Genomic DNA, 23534 nt, shown 5'->3' on the forward strand with positions numbered 1-23534 from the left:
ACATACACATGCCTTCCTCTCCGTCCTCTGACAATGTCGACCCGAATTAAGCAACAAAAACAGAAATAGCCCTGGCGCTTCCAGATAAAGAACAATGGAGCAAGCTTTTGCCGGTCCGTTCTGCCCAACGTCTAAACACTGGTCCAGAGCCCTTCCTGCAGAGTAAACACAATGCTACAGAACTTTTCCTGAGGCCTGTAGGGCCCTACGATGCACACGTAAACATTACGAACAGTTCTGACAGATGTAACAGAATTATTTTAGGCATCTATGAAAAATGCATGTTGGCTAATTCCGTCAGTTCGACTAGACCAACGTCCCACCGTCCCTGGAAAGTCCTGAGATGACGTGACGCATTGTGCAGGCTAAACTTTATTCATCCGAGCGAAAGACACATTTTCACCCTTGGGTTTCTGACAGACAGACGAGGAGGCATTAGGACGTGTCCGGTTTAAGAAAAGAGGTGCGGCAGCTCTGAGTGTTCACACCGCATACTAAACAAGTAGTATCAAACGGCACTGGAGAGAGGAGGATGCACTGCCGCTTTTGTTGCCAAGCCTTGCGTGAGTACAGACTGCAGATAGTCACATCAGACAGACCTTGGCAGCGTTCTCTCTCTATGACAAGATCATTAATGTCTGGCACGCCTCTACTATGGGCTTGTGTGATAAATGAAGCCACTGTCTCAAACAGAGCCCTGCCAAGTCATAGAGAGTGCACCAGATCATCAAAGAGAGCAGGTCAATCTCAAGCATTTCTAATCAATGGTCACTAGAACTTACAGGTGTTCTGGTGAACACTTCTTTAACTTTAGCTAATTTCATAGTTAGCAGCATTTATCCTAAATAAATAATTACATACAAATTTATGAATATTCTGCTATCATCAAGTTTTTTGCACACATCACATGTCTCATATTTAATTTCAAACTTTTTTACACTGCTTTTGAAAAACAAGCACAATAACATCTGGAAAAAAATTGTTCCGTGATGGAAATGATGGGTCGGCTGTGGAAGCATATTGAAATGGTCTATGCATATTTCAATCTTTCTTTAGATTAGCTTTAAAAGTAATAATGCATATTTTATGATAGTTTAAGTTAAATTATGGCTCTGGTATAAGGGTAAAACGGAAAAAATCTATACTTAAAGCTGCAGTCCGTAACTTTTGGCGCTCTAGCAGTAAATAAACAGAACTGCATGCATGTAGCGGAAGAACATTGTAGCCGGAGCTACTTCTGTCTGTTTATGTCTATGATGAGTCACGTAGTACTGGGCTACTCCACAGTGGTACGACCCGACCAGTACAAAAAAAAAATTTGTCAGAATATAAACACTTATTATAGGTGTACCATAGTGATTCAGGATAAGACAAAAACACGGTTTGGAAAATGTATTCAAGACGTACTCGCTTATATAAATTTTAAATGAAAAAGGTTATGGACTGCAGCTTTAAAATTCAATTGAAAAGTAGAGAAAAAACAAACAAAAAGTAAATTAGTAAAAGAACAGAGCCTCTGCTTTTAAACAACAACAACAAACAAATATTTTAGCTTCATACATTCTTTTTTTTATCAACACTTGAATGTGGGTAAGTTTCATAAAATTGTAATTTTTTTCAAAGACTACAACGTGCATACTTTTATCGCTTGTTTCTGCTCCTTTTTTCCTGTGTTTTAAACCGGAGACTCTCTACTCTAGAAGTTGCGTAATAGCACCCCCCTACCATATAACAGTGAAAACAAGGAAAGCCAAAAAATTCCGTCAATGGCGGGGAAGCGTTGTCTCAAATGTCTGATAAATGGAGAAGAGGCCTACAACATGCCTTGACTCAATGCAGTGAGTCAAACAAGCTTCCTCTGGACTAGAGGATGACACGGGAGTGGATTTTCACTCCTGTCCCGTCCCACTCCCATAGAAAGAAATCTTGTCCCGTCCCACTCCCAGACCAAAGTTTAAAAAATAATCCCATCCCATCCCGCTCCTGGTTAATTGACTCCCACTCCCATCCCGCTCCTGTTTAAACTGACTCCCGCTCCTGTACCGCTCCCATTTATTTTTTTTCTTCAATTAGTGCTTAGTTAATACATAGAATTTGATTTAATCTGCTCTCCATCCTGTTTTAGACCAGCTGCTGAGCCCCTGTTTCTAGATTTTCTCCAGAAAATGGAAGACGGCAAATAAAAGAAAAACAGTACATAGTTCACACCATGTCTACAATAGTTTAATAAACCCAAACAGCACATAAAGCTGGATTTTACTAATTTATTGTTGAGTAAACAATATATTTATAGTTTACATTTATAGTTTCTTTTAATTACATGTTAACGATTTTCATAAATTATGCTCTTGCATAATGAGTCCATCTTAGTTATATGTTGCTGTGTAGGAACAAAAGTGCATCTACATTGTCTGGATTGAGTAGACATGTCATTACTTCTGACTTTGCGCTGTAAATAATTTTTTGCCACATCGACTTCTCCGCGGCTGTTAGCTCCCTCCATCACTGCTCTTTGAATTCCGGCGGTAAGCCGTGACAAAAAGCACTGATGGCTTCTGGGACGGCTGGGTCGAGTAGTTATTTTTTAATTGCGTTACATTGTAGGCGTATTAAAAGGAAACTACAAAATGGTGCATTTAGTTTTTTCTTTTTTTTGACGTCTTTGCTATTGGTTGATTCCCGCTCCCGTCTGCTCCCGTTAACCATTTATCCTGTACCGTCCAAATCCCGTGATTAATAGCAAAGATGACTCCCATCCTGCAGGAATCCCACGGGAATCCCGGGACCCGTGGGATTCCCGAAAAAATGTCAGCCTCTACTCTGGACCATTGTTTCAGGCTGAAGTGCATGCAAAGATGAAAACGAAAAACAGGACGTAATGACTTCAAGCAGAGTTTGATTTGAGAGTTTTACAGACACTGAGATATACAGTGATTCTACAGATCACATCCGCAGATCAAAGCTATGTCCCCCTATGTTTCTCCCATTTTACCAGCGTTCACCTTTCTTTCGCATACGTCGAATTCCTCCGCCTGACCCTTCCCTACCGACAATTCCTCAAGCCAGACAAAAGGCGGCGGGAGAAAACAGGATACAGCTGTGGAATTATGGTGCCCATGTTGATTCCCCAAGATCCATCCATACATGCTGGAAGTAGGGATGGGCATTTTCCAAAAATATTGTTTCCGAATATTTGGGCTCATAATTTAATATTCAAATATTTATTTATTCATGAAAATGTGTCACATTTTTGTCAGCATTTCTGAACAAGCTTATGGTTAGCAAATATACACAGCAAGCTTACTTTATACCATGAGATTTTCTTTTAGTTGAAAACATTAAACCATGTGTGTAAGCAAAAAAAATATACGGAACAAAAGCATTTAAGCTGAAGCAGAGCAAACAGAAAAAAACGCTAATAAAGCAGACTGACGAGTCTGATAACAAGGCCGGGTGCAGAGAAAACGCGTTACGCCGACAGAAGCAAAGTTTCTTACAGCGCTTTGTGTTTTCTGTTCTTAAACCGGTCTCCCTCAACGAAACTTAAAGTAAGCATATGTCTCGAGATAATTTTGCTAATTGCTATCAAATCATTTATCTTCTTTTCGTCTCGATTAGGGGTACAGCTGCGATTACCTGCAGTCATGAATGAAGTGATGGAGAGCTGTCTTTCCTTCGTGTTGGGATTTCATGTGATTTCTGATATTTGATAGCTCAGTTTCACCTGACAATTAATCAAATGTAAACATTTTGATCAAAGTAATTCCAAACATCACTCCGCCTAGAGGCAGACGACGACATTCTGTGATCAAATACAATCAGCTTGTTAACAGGCTCCAAAGCGCCACCCAGTGCATTTAATTATAATTGTGAGTTTTAGCTCGCGTGCTTAGGATTTTACGACCTTTGCGGCCAGCAAAGCAACATATGAAGCAAAATTCGAATCATATTTTTGTTTTTTGAATAGTAATTACAGATTAAATATTCAACTATTCATGCACACCCCTAACTGGAAGCCCTGAAGAACCAGGCTTAGGGAGATTACAACCCAAGATCTCACATTCAATTGATATTATTCAAGCATGAAAACAAACAGGTTGTTGCTGCAACTTATGTGTACGTGTATGACGCAATACTCCATATCCTCAGGAGATTTCACCCAGCGGTTACAGTTAACAGAGGTCTTCAGATGATCAGGTTCATTGGAAAATCTTAGTGAACTTGCGTGCACTACTAAAGCATGTGTGGAAGATGCAAGATTGTGCTTGTTTGAGTCTTTAACTACACATTTGTGTGAGGTTCCCTACATTGGAATGCTTTGGAAGCTCAGGTAATGGTTCTTGTGTAAGCAACACATCCCGTCAATATATATGTCAAAAAATTATGAGCCTCTCCTTAGTGCGGTTATAAAAATATCAAACTCAATACATACCTCCAACCCCCTATATCAGTGCCTACATGAAAATGGACAACTTTCACAAATAATGCACACCACAAAGTCCTTAATATTACCCCATTCGTGCTCAATAAAACCCTGACACGACCCAACAAATTTCCCCGCGCTAACATTACAACACATCAGCGGGGTAGCTTTAACACTTTCATCTCACCATCAAGGATCAGACTCAATCTCCACAAATGAAGCCAACCTAGAGAGGCTTCGGCAGCCTACAGCAGTGAATCATATTGGGGTTACAGAGGAATACTCACTGTTTTGTGTGGAGTTATCCCAGTCCCAGGCTTCCAGGATGAGTGTGTAGGATCGCTGAGGGAGAAAGAGAGAATATCATTATGAGATGAAATATTAAAATGCTATTGAAAAAACAACAACAAGAAACGAGTAGATTTTTACATTTTCTTAGTAAAATATCAGTGGTGCAAAAGTAGCTGCACTGATATGGTAGTAATGCATAGTATCTGATGCCACTATGCTGATAAAAAATATAAGAGATGAGCATACACAATTAAATATCCAATATCAACTGATACTATAAGTCAGGGATTCACCAACTTTTTTTGTCAGCCAAACCCTTTTGACCTAAAATATTTAGTTAACTTAATATTTTGAATTTAACAACACATTCACATTTGATTGCATTTATATATATTATAAATTATTAATAGCATATTATAATTATTTATTTCAATTGGACATTTTTATGATGGGGTGGTGGTGGCGATGGCGCAGTGGATAAGACACATGCCTTTGGTTTGAGAGATCCGGGTTCGAATCCACTGCAAGACACCTATGTGCCCCTGAGCAAGACACTTAACCCCTAGTTGCTCCAGAGGCGTGCGACCTCTGACATATCTAGCAATTGTAAGTCGCTTTGGATAAAAGCGTCAGCTAAATGAGTAAAAAAACAAAAAAAATGTAAAATATGATTAATGACTTGTTGGCTTTTCAGCAACTCACAAAGCCCCTGAAGGTCCCTTATGAGCCCCAGTTGGGGAAATTCTGCCATAACTCTGCCATTGCCTGATAACCAATGCTATAGATATATTCAATTTCTATGATGGGTGTTATGGACGGATACAAGTTTGTGTCTAAGTGTTTCCAATTGATGTAGTGCATTGTTATGTGGTTAATAGGGTATTTTAGGTGTTTGCTAACTGACCCAGGTCAAAAGATATGGGTCAGGTACCTTTTCCAAATATAAATGACCTGTTTTATATCCTCCAGGTGAAAATCAAAAAAGAAATAGCACAACTCTAAGCAAACAGAAAAATCAGAGTTAGTAGAAACAGTGCCAGATGATTTACAGTTTTAATGCGCACTAGATTAAAAGCGTCTGCTAAATGTAAATGTAATACTGAGGGTTAGAGGTTTATTCAAATCCCTAACAATAAGTATGAGCAAAAGAAATAGTGATGTTTGCCTTAGCAAGCAGTGCTAATAAAACGACATAGATACTAAAGCTCCATTACAGTCCTCATGACAGGAGGCAGCATTTATAAGAGTTGAGTTAGGTTACACATGAGATGGAGGGAGGGAGGGAGAGATGTTCAGCCACACCTTGGATGTTCAAACTAAAATTGGAAACATTCTTGATACTCCTCTGATATCAGAGTCCATCTACTAGAATGTCACCTATAATCCCTACCTGACCCGGTCATAATTTTCAGCTTTCATGAAATCAAAACAGGACACTCAAGAAACATTTAACTGATGCGTTTCCTTCAGCGAAAAGTTTATTCACACCTTGTTCTCATTCCTGATTCAAGACAGGTACATGACACCACTTTTAGCACGTTTATATCTTCACTGATTTTCTTAAAAAGGTATTTTTTCGTACTCCAATTCTCTAGGTCACAGCATTCGAAGTACTGCAAACATAACACCGTGTCCTAACCAGACGTGATGCGGTAAGATTCCAGCGACAAGAAATTTGTCTGTCCAGACCAAATGGGACGCGACTACAAGATGCGTCAAAATCAATCAAAACCCACAACCAATCAGAACAGCGTGTGGGCGGGCTCTCGCGGCAGGTTCACAGCACCAGCTATTAATCTTGACGGCACTCGCAAGAAAATAGTACATAATCAAATTCAACAAATATTACACCATTTAAACATTAATCAAATTCAACAAATATTACACCATTTAAACATTATTAAAAATACATACAGAGTTACTAAAACAATCTTTGTCAAAGAATACACTTGTTTGTTCACAGTTTGAAAGTTCTTGCTTCCATTTGTTTAATTTCAAGATCTGAGGTGAATTATCCATTGTTGTTTTTATAGCTACGGTAAATGAAATTCAAAGTCACATTACACGCTTTTAACATTAAATAAAGCACATAAACAGTACCTGCTGAGATTATCATTGCCACACTTTGTGTTTGTTGTACCAGCCGCGACGTCGCAGAAAAATAGAAATGATGAGCAAAATACTATGCTGAAAGTGTTTTTGGTCAATTATATCATTTATATTGACAGGGAATGTTGAAAAAATACACAAAATGATGGAAAGAAAAAAGGTCATGTGCCAACCGCTAAGCTACATCTCCAGTCATAAGCTGTGTGAATACATACATACTGAAAAGTGTTATTCTCTTAGAGTTAGAACAAATACTAAAACTTTATAGTTAACGCTATAGTTGTCATCCTTTATGTGAACACTATTAGAATCAACCCAGTGCATTGAAATATTACCTAACAAGTAATTCCCAAAATGCACTAAAACGAGCGAGCATTAGCTGTTCATTGTATTCACTTCATCAACTTTTAACAGCTACAACAAAGATGCACGTTCACATGTTAAACAACAAAGTTGTTGAAAGGAAATACCAGCAAGGTTGAATTGATAGTCCAATTATGTGTATACATGCTGGACGAAGCCAAGCAACTAGGGGGTTAAATGACTGCAGATTTAAATGACTATTGAAGTCGAGTCGATGTCAATAGTCGCTGATGACGTCATTAATGAACAAATAAGCCTGAACCACGAGCTGAGACCGCTTATTTTTATCAGTTCTTTTGTCTTTGGGTCGTTATATTTCTCACAGATTTCTGCTTGTTCTAAATCAGATACAGATAAAGTAGCACAGTAAAGATTACATAAATATATATGCATTAGTGAGAGAGCGATTGCATGTGAATTAATTCTACCTGGCAGCGGCTCTACTAATAGTGAAGCTGTGGGTTTTAGTTACTAAGAAATATATGCAAGAACTTTTCAGTTTCTAAGATATTTTATTGATAAATCACAGAACAGTTTTATTTCTGCGCTACTGAAGGTTTCTGTGTGCGTGTTCTGAACGTGTGCAAGCTACTGTGTGTGCGTTACAATGCAGCAGCGCATTAGTTCAGAGCGGCCATTAACTTAAAGCTGTTTAAAACGTGCATTCACCTGATCAATTTTGAGCATCCAGATCTGGTATAATCAAACATATTGTGAAGCGATCGAGGAGTATGCATTTATTTGTCATTTTAACTGTTGGAAATGGAGCATAAAAGTGGACTTCAAAGATTTCTTATCCTGTTGTGCCTTCTCTAGAGGCCATGATCAGCAACTAGTCAACATCAAGCTTAAAGCGTCATGGCAGAACATTTAAGTCGACTAATCGACTAGTCTGTACAACCCCCTACAAGCTACATCACAACATCTAGGTCTGTTAGTCCAACTTCACAAAAACCATGTCATTTTAAAAAGACTGATTACAGCTTTAGTCCGACTGAAATCAGACTTTAAAATTGCACGTAAACACACAGAGCGATGCAAACTGCTAGATTTAGACACGCATCTTGATCTTTTCCAGAGGTGAAGTGAGAGGGGCGGAGCCAGATGGCGTGGATGTGTGTGTTGGAGAGGTTGGGGGCTGTGGGCCGGTCTGGTGGATGCAGTCAGGGATTAGCAGCAGCACCAGGTCTGTCTGGATGGGCTGGAGTGGGTGGGCCACATAACCATGCAGACGTACAACAGATGCGTCTTAAAAAGATGGATTATTTGACATGAACGTGGATCATCCCACGACATGCTGCAGGGCTTCTGACCCCTCCTCCCATCCCCCAACACAGGGGGCGGCCGGCGTGAGAGAGCGTATTAGTGGGGTCTCGTGGTAGCGAGCATCTGCGTGAACACGAAATGCGCATGTTTGTGTGCGCACTCTTATCTGTAAATGTGGATTTGCTCCAAAGCTCCATCAGTAAATGAATATGCTGGATTGATCTGGTTGGCCGCGCACACATGCAGCCATGCGTACTAGAGCATGGTATGCACGTACCCAAGGAGAAAGGTCAGAATGTCAGGGTGTGTGTGCGCGCGTGTGTGTGAGAGAGAGACACGGTAACACGGGGACGGCCCTGTTCCCACACACTTGGTCTCTGATTAGCTGGATTATGTGACAGCTGCCCAAAGGGCTAGATGCGGATAAAGACTAGTGGGGGAGGTGACCAGTGAACAAAGACCTAAAACCCATCACTGCAAGACACCATCAACCTGAGTCTCGTGACACTCCGAGAACATTCCTCTGGCCACACACACACACACACCCTCCGACCCCTAGAAGTGGTCCAACACACAACGGCGGCACAAGTGCACCCTAACAAGCTCCCTTGGAGATGCATGTTGTCGTTTCACTACAAGTAATTCTTCCCTCCTTATCGTGGACTACTTTCACTGACAGCGAGGATATTTATAGCAGGCTGTGAACAAGCTAACGCAGAACGCCTGGCATGGACGTACTTGGGCCGGTATGCATCACAAGCAAACCTTTGGCCGATCGCATACTTGCAGTCTTGTTGGGACGTTAAGTCTGTAAACACCCTGAGTGTTTGTGCGTAAAGTAGGTGGGTGGCTAATGGGGTGGTGGTGGAGGGAGCCACAGGTGCAGGTTCCCACAGTCGGTGGATGGGGCAGTTTAAAGAGGGGCAGGGCTGAAATTAGAGGGGGCTGAAGTGAGAGAGGCTAAGAATGACCCTGGAGACCTTTCATCAGGCTTCTCATCAGCTTCAAAAGGCTCCCACGCCACAGTTTCAATTGGTAGCGGCACACACACACAATCGGCTGCAGCGCTTCTCACACACACACACACAAGGTCCTACTGAGTGCAATCCATATGATTTTTACATAAAAAAATGTTGAGTTTAATCATCTGATGATCACATGGCAAGATGATATCGGGATCTATCTTAGAGGGTAAAGTGTTTTCCACCGGCAGTCACGAACAAGTGACGTCCAGCTGACAGAGTGCAAGGCGAGGCAGTCAGAGCTTTCACACGCCTTATCTAAAGTACCAAAGCCTTCAGTGCCGCTGAATATCCTGCAAAAAGAGTGAACGAAAGAAGAAAGAATTAGACAACTTAGTCTAGACTGTGGAGGAGATACTGAAAGAGTCCAAAAGAGATCAACACAGAAACCTTGAAAAATATGGGTCTCCGTTCCTTTGTGACCTCAGTGAGAAAATGAGTACTTCATTTCCTCATCTGCTTTTGGAAGAGGAACTGCCAAGAGAGGCAAACTTCCCTTGTCTGACCTGGCAGGAAGATACAATCCCCACCCTCTCTGCCGAGTGCCGACTGACACGTTACTAGGTTCACAGCAGTTTAAAAACCAAATATTTAACGTATGGATATCGGTTTTATTAGATATTGCGATTAGCATTAGCAAAACTTGCACTGCGAAACTGCAACTTTTGCTACATCCAATCACATTCAGCAGGACATCTTTAGCCACTGCATGCATGTTTTTTTTTTTTTTTGAGTGTCTGTTTTGTTTTTGTAATAGTCCAACTTTTAAAGCACATATAGAGATTCATACATCTTGTTCATTTGGGCTCCGGTTTACTTGTCGTATTGGCATTCAAAAACAGTTAGATGGAGCCCATTAATGATGTAATATATATTATGTAAATGCCCACGAGAAACGCAGAGATCAAGGTCGGATTAACTCGAAACTAATAATACAGGGTTATTTAACTGACCAAGTTACCCACAACTAGTCATTTTTCAAAACGTCAAGTTAAAACAATATTTAATGCGCTGTTTTCAGCTACACGTTCGCAAACAAACAAAACCCTCCACCTAAATTCTAAGCGGCAGTCGCACCAGTTCCAGACTTTGATTGATTGTCCTCAGGGGACCTGCAGGTCATTTATTCATTCCACGGCAAACGACTGCAGCATATAATCTCCATTAATCTGGGATGTCAATCTCATCTTTTAGCTGAACTGTTGACTGACACAGAGATCTGGGCCAAACTGAGGGTGGAGAGGCAGTGGATAATACTGAACACAACCTTCAATTACCACAAAATGTAAGACACAACCAGGCCAATTAAAGGCTTCTTTTTTTTTTTTGTATCACCAGGCTGAAACAAGAGGCGACTGTTTCCTGTCTGTTAGTTTTAGAGCAGAACGTGTCCTCAGGATTTTTTTTTACGCAATAAGGAAATCCTCATTCCAGTTTGGAAAATGACTGATTGAATTAGCTAAACAAATTCTAAATATTTAATCCAAAAATGCATTTCATTTTCGTATCACAATATGTGCCGTATGGCAATGATAGATCAATATATAAAAAAATGAATTCACTGGTAGCAGCTGATATTGTATATCAAATTGTGCATGTTCATTGCCCCTATTTTTAAATAAAAATTGCCTTTGTCATCATCTAACGCTCTCTAAAAAGTTAATCTAAAAAACCCCGTTAAATGTTGTGATGCCTAGATTAACTTGTAGCATTTAAAATTATTGATCGTATTTATTGTTTTATTTGTAATTTATTTAGTGAAAACTTTTTCTAAGATACTTCAGGTCCTTTTAAATCAATAATTTCCTAGAATTGTAGGAAAGTATACAATTGAAGCAGGCCACCTAAATAAGCATAAACTCTGAAACCAGTGTTAATCAGTGCAGCCCCCAAAGAGTATTTTGCATTGTGAGGTAGCTGGTGTTGGAAGCATAATGTTGGACAGAAAACCTAAATTCAGCACATTAGAGCCCAAGAAAGCACTGTACTTCCCTTTAGGAAGTACAGTGCGATTCCACAGTATAGATCAATTTATTAAGGCAGTGTCGATTCGAGTTCATCCCCAGGGTCGTGCAACATAGATTTGATCACAGATGAGAGTACTTTGTTCTCACCAGCCCTCTAGAGCAGGCGATGAGCGATGTGATGGCTGTTACCCGCCCCAGCATGACAAGGTCATGTTTGTGTCAACCAAGTCTAGACTTGGTCTGGGAGTGTTCAGGGGTGTAAGGGAGGTCCAGTCACCTCACAGGGTCCACATCACGCCCTCAACGGTGGGAAGTGGAAGTCGAAAAGCCAGCTCTGTAATCAATCACGCACAAGAGAAAGGTGTCCCCTACTCCATCACCAATACACAGGGGTCTTGGCCACACTGCCGATAGTGGGGTCACCAGGTCGTTTCATTTGTGCTCTTTTTCCTCGCCCTCTCCTTGTCTGTCAACCTTTTATCGATCAAACATCGATCTTAAAATTCCAAACCCACACAAACCCATTTATTTGTTGCAAGTATCCAGCTTTTTCACAAGACCAACCACAACAACTCTCTGAGGAAAACAGCGTTGAGCTTGCAGTCTAATTAAACTAAAGGAAACAGCTCCTTGGATCTGGGTAATGACAGGAGAGCAGGGTGGGGAGGGGATGGGATCAAAGAAACTGGCTAGCAGAAATTGCTGGGGAAGAACCTGGAGGAACACCCTAACTCAACCTGTAGCTCACGAGGGATTCTGGGTGGCTTTGATGGTCTCTCATTCCGAGAACAATGTGGAAAATCTTTCCCATCCACCCTCGTCGGCAACCCTACCTTCAGCCACAAACAAAAAGCTGAAAAGGGATTTCTAGGTGGCTTTGTTAGTCCCTCTTCCAGAGACCAATGTGAAATGTCTTTCCACCCATCCTCACCAACATCCCAACCTTGCATAAGCAATCCCTGGCTATTCCAACCCAGAACTCCCTCTTCCACTGCAGCAGTGACCTCTCCACATAACAACGTCCATATGACACGACTTGTTTCGACTCAGTCAATTGTCATTTTCCACCAGGCTTCCAGAGCACAAAAGCAGACAACAGCTTTGTTTAAGTGGTATTATGGCCCTGGGAGGACAGGAAGATGCAGCCCGACGTGCACTGTGGGCCCTGGAGCCAGTAAATGATATTCTGCATTCGGTAACCTCCCCTCTTTCAGCAAACTCCCACACGGGGTTGAGTTCCTACAGACACAATAATAAAACACCATCATTGACTAGGGCTGGGACGGTATGGATTTTTTGTAACCGCGGTTGAGAAGCAAGAAAATCTCGCGGTATAGCGGTAAACCGCGGTTTGAAAATTGGTCAAAAAACTTTTGTGCGGACGGATGATGAGTTTTGTGATGTGGTTGTGGATGAAATAATAGCCCATCCGCACATCTCTAATACGGATGTAATGTTATTATGTGTCATGGAACATTGCGCTCCACAACTCGCGAAAGGTCGGATTTGCTCCATCTTTTGATGATAAGTTTTGTTTAGAAAACCTTGAATCCATGTAAGACACACTGTCATTAGACATAATCCATGTCATTAGGATCAATGAATCCATGTCATTAGACACAACATGCACACATTGGCAGGCCAACGTTTTTTTTTTTTGAGGTGATGATGGTGACGAGCGCAGACCCGCGGTAGGTGTCATGTGACCGCGGTATTGCTGTAATGCGGTAACCGTCCCAGCCCTATCATCGACTACAATACGTCTAGTTAACCTTGCACACCCATGAGACACTGTCATCAATAAAGCGAGTTGCACGGTGAGTCTGAAAGGCAGGAGCATTAAGAGAGATGCCGATTTATGCTTGCATGGACTTGGCCAACGCAGTGGACTTGGCCAACGCAGGGCACGCTCTGGGTGAGTGTGTACACACACGACCCATTTAGCATTCCGCTGCTATGCCAACAAGATCATTAGCAATGACAATAAAACAAACCCCTCCCCTCTGGGTGCTAATTAAGCAGAAAGGGACGGCAGAGGCCACAAACACACACACACACACAGCCAGAGTTACAGTATATACAGTAACACGCAAAAGTTTGCATGGGTTTATCACATTCACCCTGATAACAAGGTATCCTACCAGATGTAGCTACTACATAAATGAGCCAGAACTAAAACATTAAACTACAAATTAAACTACACATCTTTATATAAAATATTTATATTAAATATAAAATATAAGATAATATGCAAAGGTATTTTAAAAACATGTAACCTGTAAAGTACTAATTAAAAGAAGTGGTTGACATTACAGTTTAAATAAAAAAAATGTGGGGGGGGGGGGGGGATCCCCCTCAGATTTTGATCTGAAATCAAAATGATTCACAGATCATTTTGCACATCCTAGAAAAATATAGATTAATAATAAGAAATTAAGAAATAATAAAGATATAGAAAGAAAAATACTATAAATTATAATTTAATCTATATAAGGGATGTGACGTGTTGCGGATGAACAGTGAACACCAGTAACACAGACCATCGCAGCAAACCTAATCTATATACTGTATAATATAAAAGAAAATTTACAAATTAATATGCTTTATATTAATAAAAATTTAAGCTCTACTTCCTAAATTCTTCAGGGAAGTTATTTTTTATAGTCTCCCTGGCTGAGCTAAAATCGCTTAAAACCACAAAGATATGCATGTAAATAACTGTTTAAAATGTACAATTTCTCACACCTTGTAGTAGCTCATTTTGTGGACAAAATCAATTGAAATTACAGGCAAACTCACTATTATGACCATTAAACATGTACAGTATCTATAAAAAATATCAAAACAATTATACATACACACACACATATATACACATATACATTACATATAAATATATATATCATTTATTTTTGTATTTTTCTCCTGATAGGGATGTCCCGATCAAGTTTTTTTGTGCCCCCAAAGACATTGTAAACATCTGCTACAATAGTAGAGATAGTAAACAGATTATGTCACAATTATGAACATGGGACTACTGATATAATCTTCTTGTATTTATGTACAATAAGCAGAATAATTGCAACAAAAAGAAAAAAGTGGAGATATGCAACTATTTCTCAGACTTTGTTAGTAAATAAATTACTTTCGGGTGATTTGTTACAAAAGTGTGCATCAAATTTGTTAAACACAGAAGCTTGAACAAGCGTGTGTGACCCGCTAGAACAGACCTCACTGGTTCTCACACGTCACGCACATTCGAGCTTCTTCTTTTCCTTTTAAAGGTTCCTTTTTAAACCCACTTATAGGTGCATTTTCCGCCATCTACTGCACGACACCTGTGTGACAGCTGACGTAAAATAAAGGATCGGGCTTAGGATCACAGATACAGATCAGTTTAAAAAAAATGCTTAATCAGCCCCGATACCAATCCATGAGATCAACTCAGGACATCCCTATTTTTCTGATGTTATCTAAGAGCAAGCCAATCATATAACCTGATAATATTCGACTCAAAACTTTGAATAAAAAGATTTAAGCAAGGAATTTCAATACGCTCTTATAATGTACTTGACTGTAAAATATATATTTTAAGATGTGTAGTACAGTACAGCATAGTATAGTATAGTTATACAAAAAAGGCAAGTTACATCAATCACCAATATGCACAGCAGTGACCATTCAGATCTTCTCAATTTCAGAGTCGGTTTAACTGCAGCATTTGTAGAAACTGAGACTAGCATGGCTGCTTGGCAGCAACAGAAACAGGCTGTGAGGTTGGAAGCTGCCATATCCCAGTGGGCACAGCTCACAGATCTCCCAAAGACGCCGGCCTGGATCAATTCTCACAGCTCTCAGTCCTTCCAAAACGTGTATTACACAGTGGCCCAGCCATACTAATCTAAAGCAAGTTTCCAAAAAATGTATCTAAACATCAACCACATCTGTGAAACTATTGCACCTGATAGCTGCTCTTACACTAGTGTTATAAGCCCAATATGGAATAACACTACTCAATATCAAACTACACATGGGCATCCACCCTTTTGGCAAGCAGTCCCTCGGTTACTACAGTGAGGCGGCCATTTGACACCCTAGACTGCTAGCTCATCATCAAACCATCTGACAAGCCAGTTGTCTCCCTGTCTGTCTTGTCCAGTTACTGTACCACCTATTACTCCATGGAAAGGCCATTGCTAAGGAGCTTCAGGTCTCAGTGAAAAGACCTAGTTGCAGTATAGCAAGCTAGTATGGCGCCGGTCTCTCCAGCGAGGTTACGGCCACATGAGCTCCCACTCCATTACAATCATTATCATTTTGAACAAGGTCAGGGGTCAAGCGGGAATTAAACTTGTTGTGTGGTAATGCAGTTTAATCACTGCAGCACACCTGCTCGCAATTCATTAGCCCACTGGCTCTCTCAGGAAGGTGCACATGCATTAGTCAGACACAATCGCACACGCACCACATCCACGTACACCAACATGGCAAAAACAATCAGGCTCTTCCTGAACAAATCCATACAGACAGAAAGAACAAACACACACTTCATGTAGTTGCAAGTCATCAATCACACTGTGAATTGTGAAACTGTGCTGAAGCAAAGGAGGAACCCAGTACAAGGGAGGTAGAGCATCATGGGTAGTTGAAAACAATTAGTTGAGCACCAGGAGCTAACAATAGAAACACACAAGCTTCCAGTGTTATTGGAAAGGGACATCAGGGTTAAGCTCGCTAACTCCCACCTCTTCCCACTGAAAGGACCCCATGTTTTCTATGACCCTTCTCAGGGGAGACAGAAAGTCCATTATAATTGCACTGCCTAATACAATCATGTCCACCACTGGTGGCTTGGTACATTCAACCTAATGGAAGCTCTTCTGTTGGGAACCTGTTTATCTTGCACTTCTTCATGAGGGCGACGCTCAAGATCTCAACATAGACTAAAAGCAGCACCCACATGCTTTCTTGGGTACTCAGCTGAAGTACTGCACAAAAGAAGAGTGCTTTTTCTTCAGCTCTCCCTCCCGATGCCAGGGCTAAAGGCCAAGAACCAAGAACAATAATGATAACCATGTCATCTCCCACCTTAAATGCTCAAGCTTTTTAAAGTTGTGTGGATTCTAATTTGCGGTCACTGTTTTATTAATGCATCAGCTGGAACAAAATCGTTCTGAACGCTATTCCAATGATGTCATTTCTCACAATTATTCAAACTGTTTTGTCATAGGTATCGGTATATCAACCTCAGCGTGAACGGGCCTTAACCCTCGTCAGAATCCAACCATTTTAGTCATGTTAACATGAAGTGCATTTCCAGTTCAACCGTTTTATTCATTAATGGATTAGCAGCATTTTGGCAGAGGCGCTTCTGCAATCTCTATTCCAAGTAAACTGTTTTTATGGTTTTTAGGGAGTTCATCGTGTAGGAGTGATGGAGTAGGAAGTGCCTGTATGCCTCACAAAGATGTTCTCTCTATATATGCTTTATCACAAATTAAACGCCTGGTCAAAACTCAACAGAAAAGAAAAGCTGTCGGTGTTCACAGACTGCAAAATATCCTAAGACAAACTCTTTCAAACAATGTTGTACCATAAGAGGTTGCTTCATAAAGTCACCTCAGGCACATCGCCTCTTAATTGGTCCGGTCGATCTGCTGCTAAAAATACCTCTACCATGACTGCTACATTCAATAGAGGGAAAATGCAGCCTTTCCCTTCATTTAATGGGAAGACATTGGTACAAAAAGCCCTGCTCTGCCCCCAGGTCACAAGAAAGAAAATGTTTATTGTTGTGGCAGAACAAAAAGCTATTTCAGAGTCAGGAAGAGAGAGGGTAAGAGAGAGAGAGAAAGAGCATCTCACATCCAGCTAGAGATTCCTCATGATCTTAAACTTCCTGGTGAATCACCACAGCGGGTCTCCATGGAGAGAGAGGAATCAATACTGGCTCTTCCTGTAACATCACAACCACTGCAGATGACTGTGAATACTGCAGCCAGTTAAAACAATAGCTACTCTGCCTTGACCCATTTATTCGAGCTAGGGATGTGTCACAGCGGTCAACCAGTCATCCAATAACTGACTAGTCTTCTAGTGAGGGTTTTTATGTTTTTGGTAACTGTTATAGCATTTATTAATTAGATGAATGTTTTGTTTATTGTCCATGTGATAGCCATCACATTAACCAATGTTATTGTATAAAACCTTATTGTCATATTTGTGATGCATTAATTGGCATGCTAATAGCTAACAAAATTCTCATAAAAGTTGGGTGTTTAAATTCAACCCTTTAAGGGGGACCACTGCAACATCCACACACAATCAGACGGATATCTTTGGCTATTGTATAGCTTTTTGTGCTGTTTTTTTTAAGTGTCCCACCACAAGCATTATGTTTAAGAAGCTATCAAGTTAAAAATACAATAGAAACTTCAGTCACACTCTTTCTTGCTGTTTTTGAACTTATTTCATGTAAATGCTCCCTAAAAAACACATCCAACTGCATGTGCATCTAATTTGTACCGGTCATTATTTATTACTAATTTGGCACCGTTTTTACAATGCAGCATGTGAAAACGTGACACCCACAACTTTACTGGCTTTTGGTCAACCCCCACAAAAGACAACAACAACAACAACAAAAGATGGACATTGCTTACTTGGACATTTTGAGGCCTTGGGGGAGCAGCGATCTATAATCAGTCCCAATCAGCAGCCACCTGCTCTAATGCTGAACTGGACAATTACTGCTTTTGTTGACCGGAGACGCAGCCAGCTGTGACTGGCTAATTACACAGTCAATAGTGCAATCAGTTGTGAGGCTCTAGCACTTCTTTCCCAGGTGAGATGAGAACGAGTGGCTCCACTGAAAGATCAGTTAAGGCGGGGGAAGGGAACTCGGAGGGCAATAGATAATTGTTTACTAAAGGCCCATGTAACAGTCTCCTAGCAACTGCCCAGCAAGCTCCCAATCAGGTGTGGCTGACGCTGCCGTTTAGCCTTGAAGCGTAGTGGTCCTCCACTCTGACGGACGGATACAGCTGCCTCTATCGAAAACATTCACTGTGCCACCACAGAGGCTCTCGTGGGTACCGTCTCTCACACTCTTGCGCTGTGGAGTTACACAGCCGCTAAAATTGTTAAACAAATCTGTTACACAACTGCAAGGGACTAGAACTGACAGGTGAGGATCTTAACCTACTAGATCTAAGTCTGCATAAAAACAAAATTCACATGCATCCAGAGGATGCACTTGTAAAACAAAAACTATTTCACAACAAAAAGCCAGTTTCATACTTTAAAGGGAGCTTGGCTTTCCATTAACTTCTAAGAATGATTAGAAGATAAAAGCACATAATAAGTAGGGCTGGGATTAATCACAATCTACATTAGAATAATCTTGATAAGGATTTCATTAATCTTGATAAGGATATGCAAGTGTTTCACCGCCACTGAATCTCCAACCACACAGCAAAAGAAAGCATTTTACCCTAGTTTGAAATCTGAATTAAATGCAATATGGTAAAAAAAAAAAAAAGGCAAGTACAACTAAATAATGGCCACAAATGTATTGTATGCAATAACCAGTGGTGGGATTCACAAATAAACAACTCTTATGAATTAGTTCTTCATAGTGAATCAAAACAAACAGCGCATCTGGTGCAGTCTGATTCAAACAACAAATGATTCTTTGAATGGATGAAGACTTTTCATTCTTTTTCACAAGAGTTTAAAATTAAGTGCGATTTTATAACAATTTTAGATATTGTTATAAAAAGGATTTACACAAGAAATGCAATTGAAAGTTTACTTTAATTCGATATGAAGTAGCAAATAGAATCAAAAACTTTTATCAAATCGAATGCGGGAAATCTGTAATGATACAGACAGTATCTCAGACATCAGCAAACAAACAACAACTAATAATTACACCGAAAGGTAGCGGACTCCATCTCCAAGACACTGGATGAGGTGCTAGATACAATACACCCTAGATGATGTTACACTGAGCACATCAAACAGATGTCCGGATGCAGAGGCATTCAGGAACACATTCCTCTAGCAATTTCATTAGCTTCCATGGGACACTAAGAAACTGCAAACACATGGCATTGGAAATGCAAACTCAATCACAGGCTTTCAGACGCGAGTCTAGAGCCACAGATCATATACAGGGACATATCTAGGTGAAATTTCAAGTCAGGGTCAGAAGAGAAGCAGGTGTAGCATCAAAGCCGGCCCCAAAAGGGTCAGTTTGATAGCATGTTACACATTAACTTAAAGGGTTGAGTGTTTAAGTATCGTTGGGGGTTTGGGGGGTCATGCCTACCGAAGGGCAGGTTTGCCATCAAGCACAGGTGAGTGTGTGCCTAACTGGGCTGCCGTCCAAAGCTGACAGACAATACTATGCAACATCTCCTTTTTTGTTGTTGCTGTTGTTGTTTGCGGGTGTGACACTGAACTGCATAAAACATTGCAGCGATTTGCCACCTGATATCAGCATCAGTAATGTACCTGCGTGTCTGGAAAGACACTTGATAAGTTTTTCACATATTAACACAAGGGAGACAACCAGTACACAGCAACCCTTACAACTAATTTCCATGGTAACTATACTTTTCCAGTAAAAGTCCCAACTACTATAAAAGTGTGATATTAGCCAACACTGACAAAAAAATAAATAAAAAAGATTAAAAAAAATCTAGAAGCTTCTAACACTGATTAAAGGAGATTCCATATTCATGTGTTAGCGTTGGACAGTTGGGGCAGAGCAAGCGGCGTCTGTGAAGGTTGTAACATTGTCAGTTTAACCTATTAAAATAATGGCGTTTGTTTATGCAATTTCACAACTGAATTTGTGATCATTTATTATTAATAAGCGTTTCAACTAAGTTAGCGTTAACTGTAAATACAAAGTTTGAGACTAAACCAATGCTTTGACGTTGAATGGTGTTACAAAACTCACTGTTGTTAACCCCCAAAAATAAGTAACTATGGTATTTTAACGGAAACGTTTGTTACCGTGGTACATTTTTGTAGTGGTAATAAGCTACAAAGAGCGATTTAACAAAATCACGCAGAACAGTAACGACACAATATGCAGCGGTCGCTGGTTTGTGCGTCATATTTGAATAACAAGTAGCCTACAAACACTGGAAGCTTTGGGGAAGATTCGCATCAGTCGCAGTGAAAAGCCAACTGAAACCAACGCACAGGCGGTGTCAGTTCTAGAGCTGCCTACCAAGATCGTGATGCACGCGCCTATGATAACCAGAATTTATGTCTAGTAGGCTATAGGCAGCTCACAACGTTTTGAGACACAGCCAGATATTATCTCATGTTGTTTCAAAACTTATTGACTTTCTTCCGTTAGGCAGAATGACATACTCAGTCACCATTAACTCGCATTTAATATTTTTTCCATTCAATGTAAGCCAATGGTCAAACACAATCTTGCTCACGGAAGAAAAAAGTAATGCAAGGCTAAGTCTTAAAACAATACGATGAGGGTGAGGACATAACAGAGTGAACGATCTCTTTAAGTAGTGTGTAGCTATATGTTTCACCTTAAAGAAGCCAGTTTCAAACACGCACAGCAAAGTAAATGCATGTAGCCTAATGAGCGTTATTATTAATCATAACCTTCTTTCTTTTACTCAAAAAAAAAAAAAAAAAAAACTCGTTAGGACACAGCAACCATGATTAAAAAAGAGACCCTGTCATCACCGTAACAATATAGTGCACTCAACTTCCGAGCAGTGACAGCTCACCGAGGCGCATTATTATTAATATAGCTCATGAAAAGACGCGCACTTACCGGCCAAGCAAAGTGAAAGGGGATGATGATCTTTCCCACATCGCTCGTTTTGCTGGGGTTGTTCTTTGCAGTCTTTAAAGAAAATATATTTCCACCGAGAACGTCAGTAGATCCAGAGCCAAAGGTGCACGGGCCAGTGGTGGTGACTTCAGACTGGTACTCCTTCAGACACACTTTAAAGTAAGTATCGCACTCGTCCCGGACGCAGCGCTGGTCTTGGGAGTTCCGCGTGCCGTCGCAACATTCCCCGTCCCACAACTCACCGTTTACATTTTCTACAGCAATCAGCTGCAGCTCAAAATAGCCAGAGGAATGGGACACCTAAAAATAACATTTGAATACAAATAAATAAATATAGGAGCCTAAATGCTTTGTTGTTTATTAGTAAAATGCAGATCGTGCTTGCAAAACTGAGGTAATATTATTTGAGGGAATGTGTAGCGTATGCTTGTGCATTAAGTCTCCAGAGAATAAGTCTACAATTTTGCTAACCTGTTAGTGCGTATCAGAGAGCAATGTAGCTATATTTTTTAAAGACCCTTTAACTGATCCACCCTTCCTTTTATCGTTAATGACGGGGAATCGTGGTGCAAGTTAACATTTCTTACATCATGATTCATGACATTTCCAATTGCATGAGCACATGTGGCTGCGTAATTCAAATATCGATTAGCCTACATTGAGCAGAATTCATTGAAATCATCAGCCCACACCCATCAACTTTTGCCTGCTGATCACTGCTATAGCAATTAAATCGATCTGCAAGACTAGAAACAATCAGCGCTCTCACCTTCGTCCATATCGTTAACAGCAGGCACGCGATTGGGAGCCAATTCCTAATCCTGATACAATTCCACATGCCGCTGATTTATGCGTTATGAATACAAGATGGAAAACGGCCGTTGACCGGCGATAGGATCCTCCGTTCCTGACATGCAAAAATTCACAAGCGTGGTGTGTTTGCGCGGTGATGGTCTAGGCTGATCTTTCTCCCTCGGACTGATTCACTTCACACAGCAAATGATATGTTTCACAGCTACCACACGCCTGAGGAGATCTCGCGTGATTGACAGCTGATTGAACCAATCACAAAGCCTCCTGCTAATTCGCTTGGCCAACCGCCACTCGAGGGCGGAGCATTGGCAAAACTTACGCTGTCGATTCCCCTGTTTCACAACGAGCAATAAAACGCATATTCTTTTTTCCATCAATAATTTGGACATTTGTGTTATTCTTCAAATGCAGAATTTGTAATACTACATTACTTGAATGCTTCCTAAATAAATGTAGTGACAATCACACCTCAACTGTAACAGAGTGCGAACACATGATACATGTATCCATCTGCGTTTATTTAACCACGGCGATTCAACTACTGTGCTGTATTTGTACAATTAAATTGACATAGTACCAAGTTAACGTTTGATTATTCGTAGGCTGCTCCTTATCTTGTTTTATTTTATATTTGCAAGATCATAGTCATTAACAAGCTGGCACTTTATTTTATTATCGCTTTATTGTGTGTATTGATGTGCTTTGGCAATGTTATAAACCAAACAATCAAGTCAATAAAGTGCTTTAAAACTTAACTTAAATTCACAATTCAATTTAGTATGCGAAAACCACAAAACCACGTAAAGTAGTCCGATCCTCGGGAAAGCTGTCTCTCCTCGCTGCAGTTTGATGCGTGCTCAGCCTGCTAGTGTGATTTGACACAGGTGAGAGCGCCCTCTACTGTTCATGTGTGCTTTAACCTGAAAAGAGAGACCCCCAAAATAGAGAAGACAAACGTTGAAAAACATTTTAATCTGAACATTTTAAAATATAAATTGGACTAGTTTATAGATATAACTGGGTAGTCTAAATTACCTTAAAGGCAGAGGTCATCAGTCCTCCTTGCTGGAAAGAAAGATTAAAAAACCTTTTTAAACCATGCAGTCTAAGCTGGTTTTAGAGGAGTTATAGACACTTTTCAGCTGGTCTAACCGGAAGACCAGCTAAACCAGCTGAACACCAGCTTGGCCAGGCTGGTAGACCAGCCAGACCAGCTGATCCTGGATAGTACCCCAACACTACACATTTTGTGTGTCTCCCCTATATATCACCCCTGATTTATATAATCAGCTCATTAATAAAGGCTCCAAGACCTGAATTGTGTGTGTCAGATAAAGAAGATGTACAAATGAGCAGTGCTGAGGTCCTCCTTCATTTCAATTATGCCATATCTGATCCTGATTTGTGTGTCTGCAGCCTATTACTTGGATGCTTGACAG

At 40.5% G+C, this 23534-nt stretch overlaps 1 protein-coding gene across 2 annotated transcripts in view; it reads right to left on the reverse strand.

Moving 5' to 3' along the window:
* jag2b (jagged canonical Notch ligand 2b) overlaps nt 1-22292 on the reverse strand; it is a 53170-nt gene extending 30878 nt beyond the window's left edge. For both annotated transcript variants that reach the window (XM_056264429.1, XM_056264428.1), the window contains exons 1-3: nt 22052-22292; nt 21262-21582; nt 4711-4765 (exon numbers count right to left, since the gene is read on the reverse strand). In XM_056264429.1, the coding sequence (XP_056120404.1) occupies nt 4711-4765; nt 21262-21582; nt 22052-22120 (445 nt within the window). In that variant the 5' untranslated portion in view covers nt 22121-22292. The remainder of the gene's footprint in view (nt 1-4710; nt 4766-21261; nt 21583-22051) is intronic.
* Nucleotides 22293-23534: the final 1242 nt, after the last annotated feature.

The sequence above is a fragment of the Rhinichthys klamathensis genome, unplaced genomic scaffold (assembly GCF_029890125.1).
Source record: "Rhinichthys klamathensis goyatoka isolate OS25496 unplaced genomic scaffold, OSU_Roscu_1.1 h1tg000221l_1, whole genome shotgun sequence".
Taxonomy (NCBI): Eukaryota; Metazoa; Chordata; class Actinopteri; order Cypriniformes; family Leuciscidae; genus Rhinichthys; species Rhinichthys klamathensis.